The sequence below is a fragment of the Macrobrachium rosenbergii genome, chromosome 52 (assembly GCF_040412425.1).
Source record: "Macrobrachium rosenbergii isolate ZJJX-2024 chromosome 52, ASM4041242v1, whole genome shotgun sequence".
Classification (NCBI taxonomy): domain Eukaryota; kingdom Metazoa; phylum Arthropoda; class Malacostraca; order Decapoda; family Palaemonidae; genus Macrobrachium; species Macrobrachium rosenbergii.
Window position 1 is genome coordinate 28449436 of NC_089792.1, and position 23876 is coordinate 28473311.

At 35.2% G+C, this 23876-nt stretch overlaps 1 protein-coding gene across 1 annotated transcript; it reads left to right on the forward strand.

The window, feature by feature from the left end:
* The first annotated feature begins 304 nt into the window (after positions 1–304).
* On the forward strand, positions 305–17668 carry LOC136833779 (bridge-like lipid transfer protein family member 1). The gene is made up of 5 exons (XM_067096031.1): positions 305–506; positions 4574–4707; positions 4854–4871; positions 10994–11127; positions 14106–17668. The coding sequence occupies exons 1-5, from the start codon at positions 449–451 to the stop codon at positions 14302–14304; spliced, it is 543 nt and encodes a 180-aa protein (XP_066952132.1). The 5' UTR covers positions 305–448; the 3' UTR covers positions 14305–17668.
* The last annotated feature ends 6208 nt before the right edge of the window (positions 17669–23876 follow it).

The following is a 23876-nucleotide window of genomic DNA, read 5'->3' on the forward strand; positions in this document are numbered from 1 at the left end:
TAGGAGGATTGAAGGAACAAACTGCAAAAATTATTTAAGAGTTGAACAAAAGGTGTCAAGAGCATGCAAGGTTGGGAATGTTTATCAGTGGAGAACTTAAAATAGATGTTTCTGATGATAACAGTTAATGAGATCAATAGAGACATAAGGCTTCCTAGACTTTTAAGTTAAGTTAAGGAGGTGTGTACATGTTTTTTCAGAATTAATGTGATAAAAATGTCTTAATTTTGTGGAATTTTATAACTATCATTGAAAATTATTTTAATGATTTAGATACACTAGTATAGTAAATTGATAACTTTTTACTTTTTTTTATACAGATGTTGACAGATTTCCATCTCTGGATCGCAGTGATAGCTTACTTTCTTCGTCTTCTGAAGGAAAAAGAGCATCAACTAGACTACAAGATCATAATCATTCTTCTGAAACCATTTTTGCTCTTCCTTCAATGCAGATTCATTTGAATACCAAGCATTTGCAATCTGCAACAACACCAGATTTTATGGGTAAATATGACTGCTGAAGCTGTGATAAACAGATTTTTTTAGCCAATAATATACAGTAATAGTATTATTCCTATGGTTATAATTTTCATTTGTCTTATTAACTCCCAGTGAGTAACAGCTTAAGTCACAGTTCAAAACACCTATACAGTAATTCACAGCTCTGAAGCTCAGAAAATAGGATTCATGAGAGGCAAGCAATATATTTTAATAGATAAATGTTATTTTCTAAATTACTGCTGGTCTTAATATTGGCTAGTTTCATTGTAACATCAATTCTTTTTAGCAGTCAAGGACCTTCATCTAGTTTTTTCAGCCTCTGTACGTTATTCTGTCTAAAAAAAAAAAAAAAAAAATTTTTAATCAGTTGTATTCAGTACAAACCCATTACTTTTACATAGCCTGTTTGAGCATCTGCATGGATCCCAGAAACTCCAGATTTTGTATAATTACTTGTAGGCTAGTACATTGGAGGGCCAATGCCTTATTTCTTTTGAAGTCTGAGAAGCTGTGACAGAACAGTGGGGCCCGGGATGAGCAAATCAGGTAAATGTAATAGGTTTGTAATGAAATCATTAATTTTAAAGGAAATTCAAAGAGCCATTATAAATGCATCACCTTGCTCTAGGCACCATCATTGGCTTGGCACCATACTCATAAAGTAACTGTGGGTGTTTGTGAACATTTTCACATACTGTGACCATGGCCTGGTTAGACTATAGAAACTGGTACATTGTAAAGAAAGTGGGAAGTGGGAAGAGGAGGTGGTTAGGTGGAAGCAAGAATGGGCAACATTTGAAAGTGAAAAGACAAATTGGGAAATAGAGAGGGGAAATGTGGTAAAGAGAGAAGGCTTAGTTGAAGATAGAAATGGCAAAGTTTTCATTATGAGAATATTATACTGGGAAATAATTTTTCAAGGAAAATACTGAAAAAAGTAATTAGGCTCTAACAGAATTAGTTTTAAGTTGAAACTAATGTGTACAGTATTTATACAATGAGGAATGAGATGGGGAAGGGGAAGGAATAAGAGGAAATCAAGTGATCCTAAATAGGGATTAAAGATTTCTTTTGACTTGGCCACTGAATAAAAATGTAATGGAGGAGAATTTGGAGGTGAAGTGAACTCAAATGATTTTAAAGAATTTGGTTAGAGAAGCCTCACAAAATTGTTGTATGCAAAAATGTGCATGTGTATGGGAGAAATTTACCTTGGGTAAGGGACTTGCTTCTGAGGTTATTGTTTGTAGTTTTGTATTGCTATTGATAGGAATAATCATGAATAAATGGGGAGGGGATTGGAATTGGGAGCATCCACCCGTAAACATCTTAAAAAACAAACAAAAACAAGTTATGGAATCAGTTGTTCAGTGAAAGTAAGAAACTCCTGGAAAAGGCTCATTAAAAACAAGACCCCAACTAGGGATTAAGCTGAGAAGAAGAATAGAAACACTAATTTTGTTTAAAAAACCCATCACCGCATATCAGCTCGTGAAAAGGAGCGGAGCTACCGGCAAGAAAAGTCAGGGATGAAGGAACCAGTAGAAGTGCTTGGGAAAGAGAGAGATAATTGAACCTGTGAAATCTAGAGTGAACACAGGGTCAAGTTATGGGCTAGACCCGGCTTTTTGATAGATTAGGAGAACTGGAAATGTATGGTAGTTGATACAAAAAAAGGGAATTTACATTCATTAATCTGAGTAAGATACAGGAGCAAGAGATTTTGGAAATCCATACTCAGAAAGATGCCAGAATGAAAGAGTTATGAAGATGAGGTAAACAAGTTCCTTGATCCTGACCACAATATTGTACTTCAAGCACTAATGGTAAAACTTGACCTACACAACTATCTGTACTAAAGTGTTAGGATTTAAACACTTATGAGGAGTAACCTTTCTGTAAAAGTTGATTAGTATAAAAAATGCGCTGCAATTTGATTGTGATGTTTGAGAGGTCGATTATTGGCCACAAAGTCAGATGCAAAGATGTCATTCATCTTCCAGTTCTTGGAATGCCAGACATTGCTGGACATGTCATGAGCATTATTATTCTTTTTGTTGAGGCAAACATCAGGGGAAAAGCTGTTTTTAGAGTGAGATCAGGGAAAGAGGCTTGAGACACTGGTTCATATCAAGGTTTTGCCAAGCTCTTTAAAATTAGAGAGAAGTCCCAGTTAGCTGGCCTAATGGATCTTGAAGGCATTTCCTTATTGAATAGCTGGTAGAGTGTCTTTGAGGGCCAATGAAGAGGAAATATCTAAATGCTGAAGGTGAAAAATGTAAGCCAAGGCAAATGTATAGCTAAAGATATGCATTTCTAGCATCACATCATTATAAGTTCTTTTAAAGGATCTGTGCCTATTCAAAGCACCAGTCACAGAAGTTTTTCTGCTTTGACTAGTAAAGATTGACTTGAAGTCCTTCATGTACAGAAAATGATGATTGTACCATTGCCTGTTTGAGAAGGTTAGGATATATTTGTTATTACAGTTTTTATACTTTTAAATAGTATACATATCAGTATTAAATCCTTTATGCTTTTAAATGTAAGTCTAAGTAAATTGAAATAAAATATTTTCTTAATTCATCAAATCTTTTTTGGCACAATATAGGCAGTGAACTTTCCTCATGGTGAATTTTCATCAAAGCGAATGAAGGTAGTGAATTTACTCAAGGTAAATTGAAGATGGTGAACTTTCATGTAATTTGACAAGTAACTAGAGAGAGAATTATCAAAGGGAACCATCATTATTTGCCTAAGCAGTGATTGTGAATGACTATGCTCTACCACAGACACCTTTTGATGTGGCTCAAAGCTGAAAGGGTCACTGCACTGGTTTTATGGGTAGTAAACTTGTGTGTTAATTGCCCCCTCTTGACAAAGTTAAAGTATCTTTGGTTTTTCCATCCTTTTGTCCATGTGTTTGTCCTGCTGTGTGACTTTTACCGTCATCACAACTTCTGTATGGTTTAAGGGATTTCAGTTAAAGTTGGTTCAACTGCACCATTGTATATAGATGAGCATAAAGGGAGATTGTCTGTGTCTGTCACACTTATCTTGTAATCACAACTACACAGTTGAGTGATTTCAGTCAGATACGGTACAAATGGTTTATCTTTGTACATAAGTGTGCAAGAAGGAAAGTTGTCCATCTGTCTGTCATCAGTGCTCATGTCACACTTATATCATCGCAGCTCAGCATACAGTTGAAATGATTTCTATCAAACTTGATACAAAGGTAAACTATCATGGGCAGATGTGCATAAATAGAGATTGTACCTCTATCTGTGTGTCATTGTATTTGTCATGCTTACCTTTGCATTGCAATTCCTGTATGACTTACGGGATTTCTGTAAAATTCAGCAAAAAGGTAGAACCTCATGAATAGGTGTGCATTAAGGGATATCATCCATTTGTCATTGCATCACACTTACCTTGTCATCTCAGTCCCTTTTACACACTTTAAGGTATTTCATATCCAGATTTGATACAGTTAGACCATCATACATAGATTTGCAATAAGGAAGAACTTATGTTCATACATCAGCATATCTGTCGCAGTTACCATAACATCACAGTTACTTATACAGTACATGGTTTAAGCGATTTCAGTCAAACTCTACAAAACTAGACCATCATGCACAGAAATTCATATCAATAGGTTGCTCACCTGTCTCTGTCTGTTCTCATTAGTCCGAACATTTGTAAAGAGAAGTTGGTTGAGAGTGTGATCCAAAGGAAATGTGTAGTCCTTTAGGAACACTGTCAGAATGCTTGTTCATGTATGGGTTGTTTATCTTTTTTTTTACCCATTATTATTAATGCTTAGATTATTAATTTGTTCCATGGTTTTGTTGATATTTATTAAATAAGTTTTGGGTATTTTTGTCATTAGCTTTATACATGAAAATCCATTTTATTGTTATTAATAAGTATTCCTAATCCCTCTTCTTTCATCTTCTTTTCTTTTATCCCATATGGGCATTCTGCTTTGTTGAGGCTTGCTTTGCAACTTAAAAGAGCCTGGTTTGTTCCATAATGATAATAATATTAACTCATTTTTTCAACAGATGAAAAACCTAAAGTTGAATGTGCACTGGTAACTGAATTCCAAGACCACATATTTGTTGCTGTTGATGCAGAGAATTTCTTTTTCCTTCATGATCTTATTTCATCATATGTGAAAGACACTAAAGAAAAAATGGTAAGATTTATTTATGTACTTTATTATTGTCTGTAAAACATGAAACAGTTAGCTTTATATTTGGGTGTTGAGTGCTTGAATGAAAGAAGTTCAATATTAACACGAAATATTTCTAATATGAACTGTATTTCTGCTGCATTAAATAGGCTAGGAAAATAAAGGTGGTAAGTAGTCTATTTCTGTATTGTGTCATTTTGAAGGCTTAGTAATATTGCCAGTGTGATATACAGACCTGATATTTTATAAAAGATGTATAAAGTTTTGGGTTGTCTTTAATGATGAATGACCTTCACTTCAAGACACCACTGCTCAGATGTTATAATGCCTATGTTGAATAGTAATGAAGTGCTGACTAGGTAATGCTGGCTGCTGTATTAATGATGTACATTCCAACCTCTTTAAGGGGAGTGCAGACGCCATAAGGTCCCATTACAAAGTAAATGACTGTTTCTACCTTATGATTGAAGGGATCTGCTTCAGATTTTTACCACTTATTCTACAACTAATAATGAAAATTCTCTCATGGGGAAATTGACATTTGACCTCTTAAGTTCATTTGTTATGCAGTTGAAAAAAAATCATGACGTCACTTTTCAAAAATAATATGCAAAAATAAAAGTTGCACAGAAAAGTTATTTTCCTAACAACAAAATAAAGATATATGGTTAAACTACATTGTGTAAAAGTTTCATTGAATTTGGTTCTGTTGTCTTGGAGAACCAAGCATTTAGTTTTTAGAAAACAGCAAAACAAAATACTTTTTAGACTTTCAAGAATCCAGAGAGAATTAGGACATCGTGAGCAAGTTATCCCTATATCAATATATATAACCCATTTTCTCTATGATGCTACTACTATAGAGAATGGGATATTTTAGTGGGTAACAATTATTTTTGTATAAATTTGGTTTACACAGAATTTTTTACAATTTGTCATTCACAGTGCCGTACAAGCGATAAACAAAATTGTCCACGAACCAATCTAAACATTATTTTTAGCAATAATGTTTCAAGATATGTTTATTTACACATATAACAGTCCAAAACAGTGTATAACTTACATAATCCTATTCAGAATTACTCATACAGACTTTTTTTACAAATCTTTTTATGTTTATTTTTACACATAACAGTCCAAAACAGTGTATAACCTACATAATCCTATCCAGAATTATTCATAGAGACTTTTTTTTACAAATCTTTTTAAAATTTGTGGTTCACAGTGCCGTACAAGCAATGAAAAAAATTGTCAGTAAACCAATCTAAAAAGTTTTTTTTTAGCATTATTGCCTCAGGATATGTTTATTTAGACATAAAACAGTTGAAAACTGTTAATAACTAAAATTCGATAATTCCTCAAAATTCAGTAGTCGGTGCACCCCTTAAACTGGCACCCTTGGGACCAGACCATAGAAAATCCTGGATGACAGAAATTACCCCCCCAAAAAAAGAACCATATGTAAACGGTCTTGCCAGCTCATTCCACATATATATTGCTGTATTTTCAAAAGTAGAACAAAGCTTATGAATAATTGACATTTGTTAGGTTGACTGTAGTTCCTTATGAAAATTCTGGCCTGCTCCATAATAATCTCCCTGGAAACAATTACATCTTCACTATGTCAGAGCTTAAACCAGTTTATAAGCTCATTGTCGAATTCTGATCTCCTGGCACCTTTCAGTGTTTTCCGGCAATTCAAACTATTCTGGCTTTTGTTTCAGCAAAAACCTAAAAAGCTGCCACTTTTGTTTCTTTAACTTGCACATATGTGTGTGTGATAGAAAAACTCTTGGCCCTGGTTAGGTTGTTACACTGACAGATATCCATTTGCAAAAGTCAAATCATACAGATGTATTAAGAATAATGATAATTTTAATTACTTGGAATGGATCTTACCTACTGCTGTTGAAGTAGCTTATATATTCATGCCATTAGGTGTAATCAGCATACAAAAAAAAAAAAAAATAACATTTGGCCAACCTGCTAGGACCTGTTTCCCACCAAGTGGTGTTGTAATCACCTGTTTCCCATCAAGTGGTGTTGTAATGTTTATGTTCCTGTCAGAATTCTTCATGCCGTGTCCTTGTGTAGACTGTGCAAATCAGTGTTAGTAACCCCCATATTTGCATTCTCATGACTCTTCACTTCGAGCCCTAAGACCTCTACAGTTCCATTGTAGTACTGATGTGAAAACTATTTTTTTGGGCTTGGTGGAAGGCCCTTTGAATGGAGCTTTCTCATTCACTCTCTTTTGTTTATGAGTATTATGAAGAGATGATTTGGAAAGGACTGGTCTTGACAGGTTTGGTTTATTATCTGTTGATTTACTGGTGTCATTTTGTTTCCCTTTCTTGTCAATTTGTTTAAATTCAGGCTGGGGTTCTTGCATCGAGATTAGTACTTCGTATCTATTACCAAGTGATGCATATTTAACTGGAGGAGAGGATGAGGGGGGAATGTCTCTTCTTTTGGTACTTTTGTTTCTCTGTCTCCATTACATCAGGCAGAGAGTCTGCCTGAGAAAATTCCAAGGTGGTTGGGTTAAGTGCCATCTTATCCTCCTTGGAGAATTGTGCACCAGACCCAGATGGCTGGGCCACTACCACAGGGGTTGATGCACCTGCTGCATTAGAGGGTGCTGCCACTGCACCCCTTGTGGTAGAGAGGGGTAGTGGCTTAAGAACTTGAGCAGAGCTCCTAGGTTGTTGTCCTAATTGTCTTTTTGCAAAACCGATACTTATATGCTCTGCATTGGCTTTATTTAGTACAGACAGTTCAAATTTGTAAATTCACGATTTTTTTTATTAGATTTATTTTCCAGTTGACAGTTAACACATTTTGCTTTTCTATTACATTCACATCATGACAGACACCAGAGCAGTTTATACAAATTTTAGCATTTTCACAGTTTTTTGATGGGTGGCCAAACTTACAGCAATGATAGCACTGCATTGGTCTTTGCTGGAAAGGATGTACTCATACCCAGTCATTTTCACACTCCAAACTGAAGTGGGACTCATTTCTAGAATTTCTTCTTCTGTCATGTCATAAAGGTCTTTATCAAGTAGTACTCCTCTCCCATAATAGCTTGAGTGGGGCTTGATCTTCGTAATCATTTCATCATTTTTTATGTCCAACAAGGTCAGCATATATGCATGGGCTGTGGATTTGGCATAAATAAGAACAGTGTTCTTCCAAAAACGAGAAATATCACTGCTCTTTATTCCTCCCACCTTTTTCTGAAGAAACCTGCAAAATTTATAGTAGTTATAATTTTCCTCCTTGGCTGAAACTGCCACCCACATAGGAGGTTTAGGAGTCCTTACTTCTGCATTCTGGTTTCTTTCTGGTTTATCCTGAGCCCGTTTAGATGGCACATAAACATACATGTCTTTGGGAACTTTATCTGTTAAGGCTCCTTATACTGTAGCTTGACCTATTTATATGACATTTATCATACTACTAGCCTTTAGAGCCTCATCATGGCTACTAAAGGTAACCCACACTTCCCATTTAGATTCAATATCAATAAAGTTCATCCTGATTTCTACAACAGTTCCAAATGATTTCAGAGCTGTCGAGATCATTTCATAATCACAACAGACTGGTAAGTCTTCTATATGGAGCATTCTCAAATTTTTCACACAACCTGGCTTTCTCTTCTTTGTGCTGAGGATTTAATTTTGATGATTCTTAGAGAAGCCCATGTCCTTGCTTAAAGTCATCATGTGAAGTACGCTAGAGGGTCCAAGGGAGGGGGATCAGGATATTTGTTATTACTGCTTTTGTCAATTAATTTTTGGATAAGTCATCAACATTTGGAGAACAACTCCAAGGTGTGTGCAGAGTTCATCATCTGTGCCAGAACAGCACCATCAGAGGGTCCAGGGTACGGAATCCTCATAAATGCTAGGACATTAAGATTTGAGAGGTACAAAAATAATAATAAACCTGAAAACTGTAAAAAGATATCATCAACCTTTCATGGGGTTTATTCTTCCACCAATGGCACAAGTGAGAATTGACTCCCAATTGTCTGCAACCTTACCCTACCCTACCCCATAGGGGATGGCACAACGTGATTATAGTGGCCCAAGTGTAAACCAAACCTGCTTGCTAGGACCGAAGGTATTATGAGAATACTATCAGCTCCACTCTAACCGTTTTATGGGCAAACCAGATAGAATGCCGAGAGTCCTATCCCCAGAACCAGACCCCCCTGGAATCCGTGGTCCAGCCCTAAAGAATAGTTCCGCCTGATATCTCTCAGGTCCGAATGTTATCAGGCAGCTGTTGGTCCTACCACAGTTCCCACTATTTAGCGTCGGATATAAACCCATTCCCAGATATAATATCTTTTCCTGTTTATCAGGTACAATAAATTTTAGCAAAAGCGCAAAATTCCACAAAAATTAATTCAAAGAAATATCTAACAGTATATGGGACTCATGGACTCAAACCTGGGAACATTCCTGGGGTTCAAGAGCGCCCCCTCACCATGTCAAGGTGGTCCCAAATCGAGGGGGATTTTCTTTGATGTATGGGTTGTATTTTTGTTATCTTTCTCTCTCTCTCTCTCTCACTGAGATAAGAGAGATTTTTTATGCATACATAAATGTGATGTTACTTTGCTATCAATTTTTTTTTCATATTTTCCATGTTATAATTACAACTTCTCACATTTGTATAGTAATTTATATAAAACTTTAAACAAATACATATCATATCAGGATTTTCCAAATCTTTTCTTGTCAACTTCGAGCAAGGAGGGGGTTTAACTGTCAATTAACTTGACATATGATGAAGGGGAATGTTGCCCACAGATTGTCAAAGTTTATGTACTGAAAAAAATCTTTCTCTCTCTCTCTTTCATAAATCATGAATTTCCATCTTTTGATATTTAATGTAAGAATAACTTCTCTGTCTCTCTCTCACATGTCTCTATGATAATTCATAAATAATTTAACTCTTGATATTTAACGTAAAGACAACCCCCATCTCTCTCTCTCTTTCTCTCTTATTTTCTTTCTCCGTAATAATTCATAAATAATTTCACCTCTTAACATAGGACAACCCCCATCTCTCTTTCTCTCGGTACTGTAATGAAATATGAATTACAGTATGGTATTAACATTTAAATGAAATTAAAATGCTTTGAGAGCATGATTTTGTCATATTTAGGGTTTAAACTCTAGAGATAAGCATTTACTGTATGTATTACCATTTTTTAGGGACCGTACCAAACTTATGCAAATTTTCGCCTTGTGCGAGGTGTTCTGGAACCTAACCTTGCGTAAGTGTTACCTTTACATGCTGCCACCCGCACCCCTTGTCTCCAGAATCATCTTGCCCATCTTGAGAAGAGCCATCTGACTGTTGGAACACTGATGACAAGGAATTTCTAAAGTATGACGCTAGAAAAAACACCTCTCAGTAACCTGCTGTTGAACTCTACAAGCTTATCCCATGTGTTTCAGGCGGAACTATTCTTTAGGGCTGGACCACGGATTCCTGGGGGAGTCTGGTTCTGGGGATAGGACTCTAAGCATTCTATCCGGTTTGCCCATAACATGGTTAGAGTGGGGATGATAGTATTCTCATAATAACTTCGGTCCTAGCAAGCGGGTTTGGCTTACACTTGGGCCACTATAATCATGTTGTGCCATAGAGAATGAAGAGTGCTTTAATAAGCTGCTAATGTATTTCTCTACCATGATATAAACAGAAGAGACAAGAATTATAAGGAAGATTGAGAAGACTCAAAATAATTAATAATAATTATAATTTGATAAAACCTAAAATACCTAAAATAAACAAAAAACTCAAGGATGATTTATTTCTTATGCAATGTATCATCAATAAATAATGTAAAATAGCATGAAAATAAACAAAAAATCTTGATATCGAAATGTAAGTTATTCTTATAAAATGTAATAATAATAATATTATTATTATTATTAATATTATTATTATTATTATTAAGCATGTTACAAAGACTTGAATATGTTTGGCAAACATTAACTACATTTCATGCTAATTTATATAACTGCAGTATTTAATATTTCATGCAAATGAAAAGCTTTATTAAAAACATTAAATTATAGGAATAACTTCTAAAGATTGTAGTCTCTTCACGAGCGAGGGAAGAAATTTATTTTTTGGTTAGAACTGAACTTTCAGAAGATAACACAGGATAATGTGCTTAGAGTAGACTTATCTGGTGCTGTGTGTTATGCAGTGGTATTCACAAAAAAACAGTAGTGTATATATTTCTTTATGTTAACAGGGGTCTGAAAATGACAGCAAGGATGGAATAGACAAAAAACCAAAAGTTGTTAGAGTGAATGAGCCTACCCAGTTATTACAGCAAGACTGGCGAGAGTTTACATGCACAACTTGGCACCTGGAGCCAACTGTCAGGTAAAGCTTATGATATTGATCTTTTATGTTGTACATAATAAATTTGCATTGCTATGCTAATTCAGTACAGTACTGATTAAATATAGATACAGAAAGATGTTGTGTCAGAATGTGATGAATATTTGGAATTTTTCACCATTGGACAGTAGGAATTTAGAGTCAGTAAATGGTAATTGCCTGCTGATGGAGGGAAGTCTTTCCTAACTAATGTTGGCTTTTGCTGGCACTTTACTCATGTGGTAAATATTGCATGATATAGATGATTGGTTTATTCATGTAGTTCAAGTGAGAAAACACATGAAGCACTTTTGTATATTCACATAATTGTATTTAAATATTTGATTGGATGCATTAGTATGCAGGTCTAAATTGTAACAGAAGATGCAAAAGTTGAGCTACATTATACAACAGAAGATGCAAAAGTTGAGCTATATTATACAGAATATATATAATAATATATATATATATATATATATATATATATATATATATATATATATATATATATATATATATATATATATATATATATATATATATATATATATATATTACACACATATATATACATATATATATATACATATATATTGTATATATTATGTATATACTGTATATGTGTATGTATATACAGTATGTGTAAATGTGTATATGTATATACATGTGTATATATGTTTATATAGATAAATAGATATGTATAACTGAATCACGAAAATATGGAATGTGATGAATATATGCTGTAAGTAAAGGCAATGCCACGAAGGAAAAAGAAACGACGGATAACCGGGGACTGCGTGTGTGTGTGCATGTATGTATGTGTGTGTGTGTGTATATATATATATTCTATATCTATCTATATCTTTGTAGATATGAATATATCTATATCTGTCTAGATATAAGTCTATCTATATCTATCTAGATGTAAATCTAGATATAAATCCATCTATATCTATCTAGGTATAAATCTATCTTTATGTAGATATAAATATCTATCTAGAGATATATATCTAGATACCTATATCTATCTATATATCTATATCTGTAGAGGAGGCTCAACTGTTTGCGATTTGCTGAAATCATACCCCTCAAGAATGCAGGCTGTGGTACAGGCAGATGGAGGTCACACAAAATATTAAATACTCAGAGAGAAACTTAAATAAAATACCTGTTTTGAATTACTTTTGTTTTGTCTATATCAATTTTAGTTTGAGGGAGCTCAATTTCGAAACACCCTGTATGTATGTATGTGTATATATGTATGTGTATATATATATATATATATATATATATATATATATATATATATATATATATATATATATAGATCTAAGATATATATATCTATTGGTATCTGTCATATATATATATATATATATATATATATATATATATATATATATATATATATATATATATATATATATATATATATATATAATGTGTGTGTGTGTGTGTGTGAGATCTATATATATATCTCTATATCTCTCTGATATATATATCTATATCTGTGTAGATATAAATATATCTATATATATGTAGATAGATATAAATCTATCTGTATCTATCTAGATATAAATCTATCTATATCTATCTAGATATAAATCTACCTATATCTATTTGGAATAGAAATCTATCTATATATATCTAGATATAAAAATATCTATATGTATCTATGTAGATATAAATCTGTCTAGATATAAAAATATCTATATCTATCTAGATATAAAAATATCTATATGTGTTGATATAAATATATCTATATCTATCTGGATATAAATCTATCTATATCTATCGAGATATAAATCTGTCTATATGTATCTATCTAGATATGTATATATCTACATCTATCTATATCTGTATATCTATCCATATATATCTATATTATGTAATCCATAATATATCTATATAAATGAAAGCAATGCCATGAAGGAAAGAGATATGACAGAGTGCTGCTAGGCCTTTCGACTCACTGTCCTTTGCTTAGCAGAATGATGAAAGTATAAAAATAAGTTCACAAGGAAAGCTTGTATAATTGACAGATGGGGATTATGAAGGAAACTATGTACATGGAATCCAACACAGTTGAATTATTAGTACACCTACCAAAACAGAGGTATATATTCAAGAAGTTTTTACAAAAGATTAGGTCCAACTGCTCGAAAGCAGGGACAAGTCAAGTAAAAAATTTTGGTGGTCAGTACCTTTCCCTGTATAATCTTTTAATTGAATTGTCCCTACTTTTGAGCGGTTGGGCCTAATCTTTTGTAAAACCTCTTAAATATAAACTTCTGTTTTGGTAGGTCTGCTAATTCTGCAACTGTGTTGGATTCCAGATACATATTTTCCTTTGTAATCCCCATCTGTCACTTATATGAGCTTTCTTTGTAAACTTATTTTTATAATTCTATCAATCTGCTAAGTAAAGGACATTAAGTTGAAATGCCTAGCAACACTCCATCATTTCTCTTTCCTTCGTGGCATTGCCTTTATTTATATAGATATATGAAGATTAGATTATATATAAAGATAGATATATAGATATAAAGAATATATATATTTACATACAGTATATAGATATAGCTATATGCAGGCAGTCCCTGGGTAACGTCAGACTCGGCTTACATGGTTCTGAGGTTATATTGTTCTTAAATATATTCATAAAAAATTATTTTCCGGGTTAAAGCGCATATTCCAGGTTTACAGCGCCAGTCCGACGAAAGACTGGAACTTTAATGTGGCTCCAAAATGGCAGAATGGTCAAAATTTGGAGTTTTTTGGCAAAAAGCTCAATCAAAATGCAGGTACATCATTTTCAAGACACCCAAAGGAGAAAAAGTAAGGTTTTCTTATGATTTTTGACGATTTCTCGGGTTATGCCATTTTTCGGCTTACGTCGCGGCATAAAAACAGAACCCTGACGTAAACAGGGGACTGCCTGTGTGTGTTTGTGCTTTCTTAACTTTTCTCCTTTTTTCCAGATTACTATCATGGGCAACTAAAAATCTTGAACCTTATGGTGTCGACTACATTCTCCAGAAACTTGGCTTCAGTCATGCCAGAACCACCATTCCTAAATGGCTTCAACGTGGTTGTATGGATCCTTTAGACAAGGTTCTATCAGTTTTGATGTTCCGAATGATTGCAGCAATATATGAGCATGACACAGCAAATAAATAAAAAAAATCTTTTAGGTAGAAGATGAACTTCATCCTCTTTTATTTTGCTAAAGAGGCAAAAGAGAGAGAGATGAGAGAGAGAGAGAGAGAGAGAGAGAGAGAGACCTTGTCTGTTTATAGATATTTTAGCATTGTGCAGTTACAGAGTTTGTTGCAATGCATTATTCACTTTGATGCAAAACCACACAAATTGCTATACAATAAACCCCAGTATTCGGGGAGATGTGTGGCCCCACGAATAGCTAAAATCTGTGAGTCTTAAAACCCCTCCAAAAACATTTAGAACTATTTTGATAGTTCAAATAAAAAAAACTCTAAAAATGCTTATACTCTGAGTATTTTAATAGTTTTATCACAAAAAGTGCATTTAGTCATGAAAATTATGAAAATACAGTAATTGATGAATATTTCTCCGTGAAAAATACCGTGAATGGGCAAATTTTTCCGTGAATAATGTGTATATTTATTTTTCCGTGAATAATGTGTATATATGTTCCATAGAGAAATCCGCAAATAGGCGAGTCCGCAAATTGTAAGAACGCGAATACAGGGGGTTTACTGTACAATTTATTGTAACATAGCAATTACTTAACGATGCATATACTGTAGATATGTATGTAATTAGTTGGGAAATACTAGTTTTATATAAATAACAGGAATCATGAAATAGTATTGGTAAATATATCATTTCAACACAAAATGCTTTATTGAATTACTAAGAATTCAACTTGAGGTGAATCATTTTTCTGTGTTTGCATGAATGGCTATAACGTTTTCAGCTTTAAGGTGAACATGCAGTTTTATATGTTATCGTAATTTTATATAAATATGTCACAACAGTGTTTACGATTTCAATGTCCAGAAAAGAGTACTGTGCTGTGTTAATACAATTCCGAGTATGTGTCATACTTCATTGTTAATTTGGAAAAATAAGAACACTCTCTAGTCTTAAAAGCATTTGCAGTACTGTACTATGTTATTGTATAACCAGGTTATCAAGTTGATATACTGGCCTGTCAACATATTCTGTGTATTTTATTATTTACTACTATATGTACATTATTTTACCTATGTACAGTAATACCTCACATTAAGTCGGTAACTCGTTCCAAGAACACAACTTAAGTCAAAAAACAACCCAAGCCAAATAAGCCTTTGAAAAAATGACTTAGACACCCTATAAACTCCTATAAGCAACCCCATAATATAACTGATAAATGTAAACTTTACAATAAACCTTTCAATAGTTAAATATTTTGCTATCTTTTTAATACAGTAAATTTATGCATATTATTTATAAAGAATGCAGAAAAAAACCAAAAGAAAATTACAAGAATGTAGTACTGTATACTGTATTGTACTATATCTACTTGGTGAGTGACATAGATGTGCTGAGTGGGATGGAGAGACTATATAGCTGGACATCATAAGTTGTTTTTTATTATTCCCTATATAATTTTTTTTTTTTTAAAAATTGTCATATCAAAAACACCTTATGTTGAAACGACTTAACTAGAGGTATTACTATATGAAGTTCATTTATCCCTAGTGTTAGGAGCTTTTATCAGCTTCTTGGGATAGTATATATTTTCAGCAATTATCCATTTTCAGTCATTTTAAATAACAGAGCCATCTCCTATCTGGTAGTTGTAAGTCACCATGGAGCTAGGAAGTTTGAAAATTACTATATATCTTTGGTTTATTATACCACTTATGTGCCATATCAAGGCAAGGCTTTGCTGAGCTGCAGTATTTCCTTTTACATGACTCATAAAATGTTCAAATACAATACTTTATTATGGATTTGCACATTTTTAAAATGTTAGTATGCCATGCTGTAACACTATAGAAAATATTTTATACCAGCATTCTAGTCTGTATAAAGTTAATTTATTAGTGCCGTACTACTTCCTACCATTCCTCATTTAGCTTAGTTTTATAAGACAAGTTGTCTCATTTCTATGTGGTGTATATTAACAATAATGATTTAATTTATTGATTTAAATTTTTATAATTTACTGGAATATTTAAGAATAAAATGGTTATAGTTGTTACTATACCTTCCTGTTGTTTCTCAGGCTTATAAGCTAAGCTTTGCTGTTGCTGTATGTTTTGATTGTGTATGACATAATTGTAAAATGATTGGGCTTTGTCTGATTATCAATAGCAGAAAACTTAATTTACATAATAGCTGTCCAGTGCTGCTAATTGATCAAAACAATCCTTGTTGTATTAAACATATTATTATGTTCAGTGAATCTATTGACTGAAAACAATGTTCTACTTGTAAGAGCCAAGTCAGCTAAAGAGCTTTTGTGAAGTTATTGAGCACTTCCATGAAAATACTTTGTAATACATTTTATACTTTCTTGTTAAATATTTAATCATTACAGTAAAATATTTGTACATTTAAAAACATGCACTCTCATGGTGTTAGAATGAATAACTTTATCTCAAAATCTAGTTGTAATATTTCTTTGCACATCCATTAAACGTACAAGGAGGCAAATAAATCGTATTCAGACATTCAGCAGGGGAAAATTCTAAAGCATCAGTGCCTAGTAGTGTTCAATTTTCTGTGGTAAACGTTACCTTATTTTCTATATGGAAGAAAGCTTTGAGCAAGGATTTTCATTGCACACTCAAATTTCCTTAAAAAGTACAATGAATTTAAACTTAGTGTATTGGAATCCTTCAAGATTTATTGAGTGAACTTTACACTGGTTTTTAATTAATTTCAAACAACACTTACAGTAAGTATATTTACAACTCACTAGTTACACAAATGCTGTAACTAACACTTCAATGAAACTATAGTTAAGCAGGAATTACACATCTTTGATTAAAGCCTTTACTGCAAATTAAATCTGCAATAACAAGAAAAAGGTAACTTTTGGGCATGTACCAGAATTGTAATTTCTTAGCATACTAGTGAGGCAAGCTCATGTCAAATTTTTAGTACGTGGATTATTACATTATATACTGTACCGTTCTGAACTACCTTACAAAATGAACTGTTTTAACTTACAAAATAATTGCTCATCTTGGATCATGTAAGCATACAGCATAAAATAGTTCAATACTGTATGATAAATAAATGTAATTTAGCACTATTGTTGGTCACCCCATAAAAGACAAATTGGGGATTTAGCTGTTTTAATATTCAAGGAAACTATAAATAATTTAGAGATTTGTACTATTTAGCAATTTAACCATGGAAACAAGCATTTTCCATTATGAAAGCTAGTGATTGGGTATCTTTCAAGTGTTGATGTTGCAGGGTGCCGGTAAGTCTAGTCATTATGTTCATAATATACACTGTATACACTTACTTTAGCCTAATAATAAATTTCAAGCTTTGTGCACCATATCTATTCTGTCCTTTTTTCAGGAAGGTATAATTTGGTTCAAAGTGAAGTAAAATAATTTTTGTAATTTTGGAAGATAAACTTCATTTTCCAAGGTATGTTGCCTGAAGTCTTTTACATAGATATACTACAGCTCCAACTGGTTTGATCACTGAAGCTTTTTAACAAGGTAGTTAAGTAGTGGTAGTAGCTCATTTGACTGACAACCCCTCACTTTTTCCTTCAGTAAACAAGATCAAATGTGGAGATGGTTAGAGGTGGGACTGTAAAGACTTCAGGTTAACATATCTTAAAAAAAAGGGGGGGGGTTACTCCTGGGCCTTTGTGCCCTTTGGTGCTAAAGAACAGTTGTCAGCACTCATGTCTACCCTGCTGTTATGTGCAGAGTACCACAAAACTCTCACAAGGCATAAAAGTACCACATCTCAATGCTCATTGATGGAAGCCCAGAGGGAGGGATAAAAAAACTCAAATCTATCGTTACTTATTTTGATTAAATTAAGAAAGCAGAAAACCAGCCTTAAGCACCACACTAGTCCAAAGCCTCCCTCAATGGCTCATATAGTACCTGGGTGACTTCTGAGCACAAGTGTAATCCCATTCCAGACGCCTGAGTTTGTTGGGTGCGCAAGACTACAAAGCTCCTTTTGTTGAACAGAATGGCCGTCTGGATGCCGTTCAGTTTGTAGTTTCTCAATCTCTCAAATGAGTTTCTTTGTAGCAGCAGGTCAATCATACAGCAGCTGTCCAAAGTTCATTTATTCGTTGACATTTCTGTATAGCTTTCTATCATTCTTAAAAAAGCAAACAAAGCCAGGGGTACAACTATACCATATTTATACCCACAAGCAGGCTTACAGATATTTTTGGCAATTTTTGACTGTTGTCAAAGCTATGGTGGGGGGACTCCTATTGGCTGGGAGCAGAATAACAACAACAACAATATCAAATACCTATGGGTCAAATTTGGGATAATATTAATTCAATGTTGGCACTCTTTGGAAAAATGAATACCACAAACCTACAGTGATTCCAACTTTAACTGCTTTATCAGCATCCTCATTTCTTTCAGTGTCTGTCAGAGGAAGGACTCCAATATTTCTCAACATTTATATGGCTTCATAAGGTGCAGTCAGCCATGTACATAATATTTCTAATTCTACCTGGCAATGACAAGGTGGAGAACAAAGTGCACTACTTCATATTTATCCAGCTCAGGCCAATGACAAAGATCAAGAGTACCTGGTACAGGCAGAACAGTAGGTGATTCTCCAACACGAATCACAGTGGTGATAGGAAGGTAAGTATTGTTGACTTTCTGAGGAAAAATAGCACAAACATCAGGAGTAATCAAATATTCAACCAAAGCCAGGGAGTCCCAGAATGATGAGAACTATAGTTCACCCAGAATAGCAAAGGTAAGCCATGCTGTCTTCAAGTAATCTAAAGACTCACCATGCCCAGAACAATGGGCAGAGCAGGAATGGACAGTAAAACTATATACATGCACCTGTATGTGCTCCTGTCCTGGGCTTTCATAGTAAGAGAGCAAAAGCTTTGGAGACTATGTGCACATAGCCCCTTTGGACTGGGAAGCCAGGGGAAAATGAACAGGAGGGGTGGAAAAGTGGTAGGGCTAGCAGGCATATCAAGAAACCAAAATGGTTTGGCAGTATCAAAGGTAAGGTGCAAACCCCATTCTAAGAAACCAGTAAGCACTTCTTACCATCCCTGCACCTCTTCCACTGGAAAGATCAGCCAGCACATTTCTTGCAGGGCAAATCTGGACTGTAGCCCCTAACTTTACAGAAAGAAAAACTTATCTCCTCCACCTCTGATGTTCTGAAAAATGCAATTATTCTGTACAACCTCCATGATAGAAAGTCCCATCATAGTAAGATACAAGCAAAGTCAATCAACCAAGAGAAATACTTCATAAAGCTTCGATTGCAAACCTGTGAAGAGCACAGCCATATGTATACACCAGATGGTGGACAAAGGAAAAAATGCTGGGTTAATTATAAAAGAGTAGGTGATACCAGGCCACTCACCTACCTATCACAAATTGACCACCAAGTTACTTTATTTCAACCTGTCTTCGAGCTTATGCTGGGAATACTCTTTTATAAAAGGCAATGGTTTGTTTTCTCTTACCCCATATCCTCTACCCAATGCTGTTGTGGGGTTTTGAGGATGGCAACTGAAAATCAATGTCCTAATGCTTTGATGATGCTAGATATCAAAGCTCTGGAAACTGTGTCTTAGATGCTGACCTAACAAAGTTTTGTTAAGGCTTTTTTCCTTCTCTGAGTAACTTTTTTGTTTTCTCTCCTAATATCAAAACACATCATGATGACCTTAAAATGGCTTGGATTACAGAAAATCCCGCTCTTGAAACTTTAATGGAGGGTGGAGGTGGACCGCTTGCCCCTCCACCTGTAAAACTGGAGTACCTAATGTAACCAAGCGAGGGAAACATTGTCAAACCTTGCTCTCAGTGCTGGAGCCAGTCTTGATGGACTGAAAACCCTAAGGCACTGAGGGTAAGGTTATATTTAGGTGGGTCTACAAGGGCAGCTGCCTTTTTATAGGTAGCATTATTGCTGCTTCCCTTGAAAGGCCACCCTGGACAGAGGGAACCTTTGTATATCATGAATAAAAACCTACAATCTTCGATCTCCAATATGCCCTTGATTTTCCACTTTGATTTTTCCAGTCAAAATAAACAAATTGAAATCACTTTAAAACCTTCTGAAGTAATAACAACAAAAATGAAAACTAAATTCATGCAGGATCTAAATCTTACCACATTATGATTCCTTATTTGGAAATAAGAACTGAACAAGGTTCTCAATATTGAAAAGTGAAAATTTCATATCTTCACTAAGTCTTGAAAACTGCCTGTTAACCAGATATTCATCAGCCAAAACCCTTTCAGACAATTAAAAGCAAAAACAACTAATTGAAGTACCTATCAAAAATCAATCAGAGTTCCTGCAATACAATCTATACAAAACTCAAAAGTTACAAATAAAAACACAATGAATAATGTCCAAGGTACATTCATACTGCCCAATAAAGACAACATAACAATTGAAAAAAAAAAAAACATTTTACTGGAGTGAAAAAAAGACAATAATGTACAAGGCTGTAGAATTGATAACATTCCAAGCATGAAAAACTTAAGAAATCTCTTCAAAACTATCAAAAATTAAATTAGAACAAGATCATCTCTTAACATATTAGGTTAAAAGAGAAAAGTAAGACCATATGTTACATAAAAACTTACAAAGCATAAACTGCAGTAACTATGAATACAAGAAAAAATAAAAAATGCCTCGGCAACTTTAGATGTCACATACTGTGGAGGAAATGTGACACACCAAGAGTGGTACTGTGGTCAGAATCTCAATCTAAAACCAATTGTGTACAGCTTATTGTGGAATCCACACTATATGTGCAATGAACTCCGGCCCATTGGTGAATCTGAAAACTACTTCAAGAAGTCTGGAATGTCCACTATATGGAAAGCTACTTCAAAGATGGAACTAAAAGTAAGATGGTTTAATGATCCAGCTAAAAGATGACATTTTTATAATAAAAGTTTTATACATATTACCAAGTAATTACATTGCTATTAGTTCCTACCTTTCACGGCAGCTTAAAAATTTTAACATTTCGTGGTAGCACTCATATTGTTTTGGTGTAAGTAACAGATCCCGGCCACTTTTGGGGAAGAATAGGTGCATAATGTCCATTAGAGGGGAGGCGGGATTGCATAATGTCCATTAGAGCGGAGGCGGGAGGGCTCTGATCATGTAATTACTTGGTAAATATATATAAAACTTTATTTTATTATAAATGTCACTTTTATGTAAGTAACTTACCAAGAAATTACACTGCTGAATCCCAGAGAGAAAGGAGGTGAGATACATGGATGCTAACTACTCAAAAACACTCAGTAATGGAGATGAATTTCAAATAGGGTAGCCAGCATTGGACAATGCCTGTTGTAACCTCACCTGTTGAGAGAGCTACCGCAGATGGGTACCGCCTCTGGTCGGTGCTCATCATCAACCTGTAGTGGTGCAGCAGTAAGGCTGAGAATTGCCTCTACTTTAGTGGGTGCTTTGCCGCCAAGGAGTACTCCGATGGTTGCCAAAGCCTCATACAAAAGAATATGCCCTTGCCCTGGGGGCAGTATAAGAAAAATTTTTTTGACTGAATATTGTTACCTACACCTTACATAAAATACCAAACCCAACCAAAAGGAGATAATGACCGGTGGGTACTCCAGTTACATAGTACCCCCAGGCTCCCATAACTCGATCACCTAAAATCAAGATGAGGAGATAGAGAAAAAGGAGACATGTTCCTATCCTTCCTCCCCCAGTACCAAGCCAGCCACGGAGAACGGTCCTAATGTAATGCAGTTTTCATAAGTGGTTTCTACATCACACAAATAATGAGAGGCAAACACAGATCTGCACTTCCAGTAGATAGATTGAAGTACAGTATAGCCAACAGTGACAGACTGCATTTGAAAGCCAGTGAAGTGGCGACCGCCTGGATTTTGTGGGCTTTAACTTTCAACACGGGTAAGGCCTCTTCCTGAATTCCCCTGTGGGATTCAGAGATCACTTCTCTAAGAAAGAAGGATAATGCTTCTTGGACATAGAATGAGATGGGTTCTTTATGAAACACCAGAGGTTATGAGAGAGAACCTCTGATGCTCTTAGTCCTCTCCAGGTAACATTTAAAGGCTCTGACCGGACAAAGAACTCTCTCCTGGTCTGTAGGTCCCAGGATATCTGTAAGGTTCTTGATAGAGAACAAAATGGCCCAAGGATTGGCTGGGGTTTTGTTTTTCGCAAGAAACCCAAGGGCAAACATGCAGACTGCATTACCTTGTGAAAAGCCAACCTGCTTGTCCAAGGCCTGTAATTCACTAACTCTTTTGGCTGTCGCTAGAGCAACCACAAAGAGTCTTCCTCGTTAAGTCTCTCAAGGAAGATGTATGAAGAGGCTCAAAGGGAGGCCCTGAGAGCCAATGAAGGCACAACATCTAGGTTCCAAGGAATAGAAGGCTGTCTGTGTTCCCTTGAAGTATCGAAAGATTTAATCAAGTCACTAGGACCCTGACTTGTTGCCAGATCCGAACCTCTGTGCCTAGAGACAGAATTGAGCATGGATCTATAGCCTTTAATAGTCGAAGTCGCTAGTCCCCAAGAAGACTTCAGGAAGATTAAAAAATTGGCTATTTGAGCTAAAGTGGTCTCAGAAGACGAGATACTATGTCTTCGACACCAGTCATGTAAAACTGATCTTTAGCCTGGTAGACGTTGGATGAAGATTGTCGTCTACAGTTGGAAATAGCCTTCGCAACTGCCTTTGAAAATCCTTTTGCTCTGACAAGCTGCTGACAGTCTGACTTTCAGGCAAGCAGTGGACAAACCTTGATGATCAACGGAAATGAAGTTGTTTTAGAAGACTTCGCCCACTGTGGAAGAAGTCTTAGAAGTCCACTAAGAGGCGGAAATCCGGGGAACCATTCCCCCTCGCGGCCAAAACAGGGCCCGGAAACATTCCCTCTGTGGCCAAACAAGGCCACTAAGCATCACTGACAGTTGCTGTGAGATTGAGCTTTTGTTGATGACTTCCCTCACCATACTGAATGGCAGGAAGGCATACATGTCAAATTGGACTGGTCTGGAGCATTGTGTGTTGCCCAAGCCAGAGGGGGTCTGGAACTGGCGAGCAATACAGGGAAGGCGATGATTTTCTGACGTTGCAAACATGTTTATCGACGGCTTCCCCACCGTTTCCACAGGTCAGTGCATACCTGCTGATTCAGCGTCCACTCCGTTGGTAGGACCAGTTTGCGGCACCTCAACTCATCTGCAAGAACATTCATCTTGCTCTGAATGAAGTGGGTGACGATCCGAGTATGGTTGTTCTGGACCCAAATAAGAGATCTCTGGCCACCTGGCAAAGAGAGAAAGAGTGAGTGTCTCCCTGGTTTCTTATGTAGGCCAGCACGATCATGTTGTGTGAGTGGACTGCAATTATTTCGTTGTGTGTCACTCTAGCAAAATGCTGAAGAGCCAGATGTATCACTTTCAGCTCCTTTACATTGATGTGGAGCAATCTCTCTTTACATTGATGTGGAGCAATCTTTCTCTTGTGACCACATCCCATAACTTCA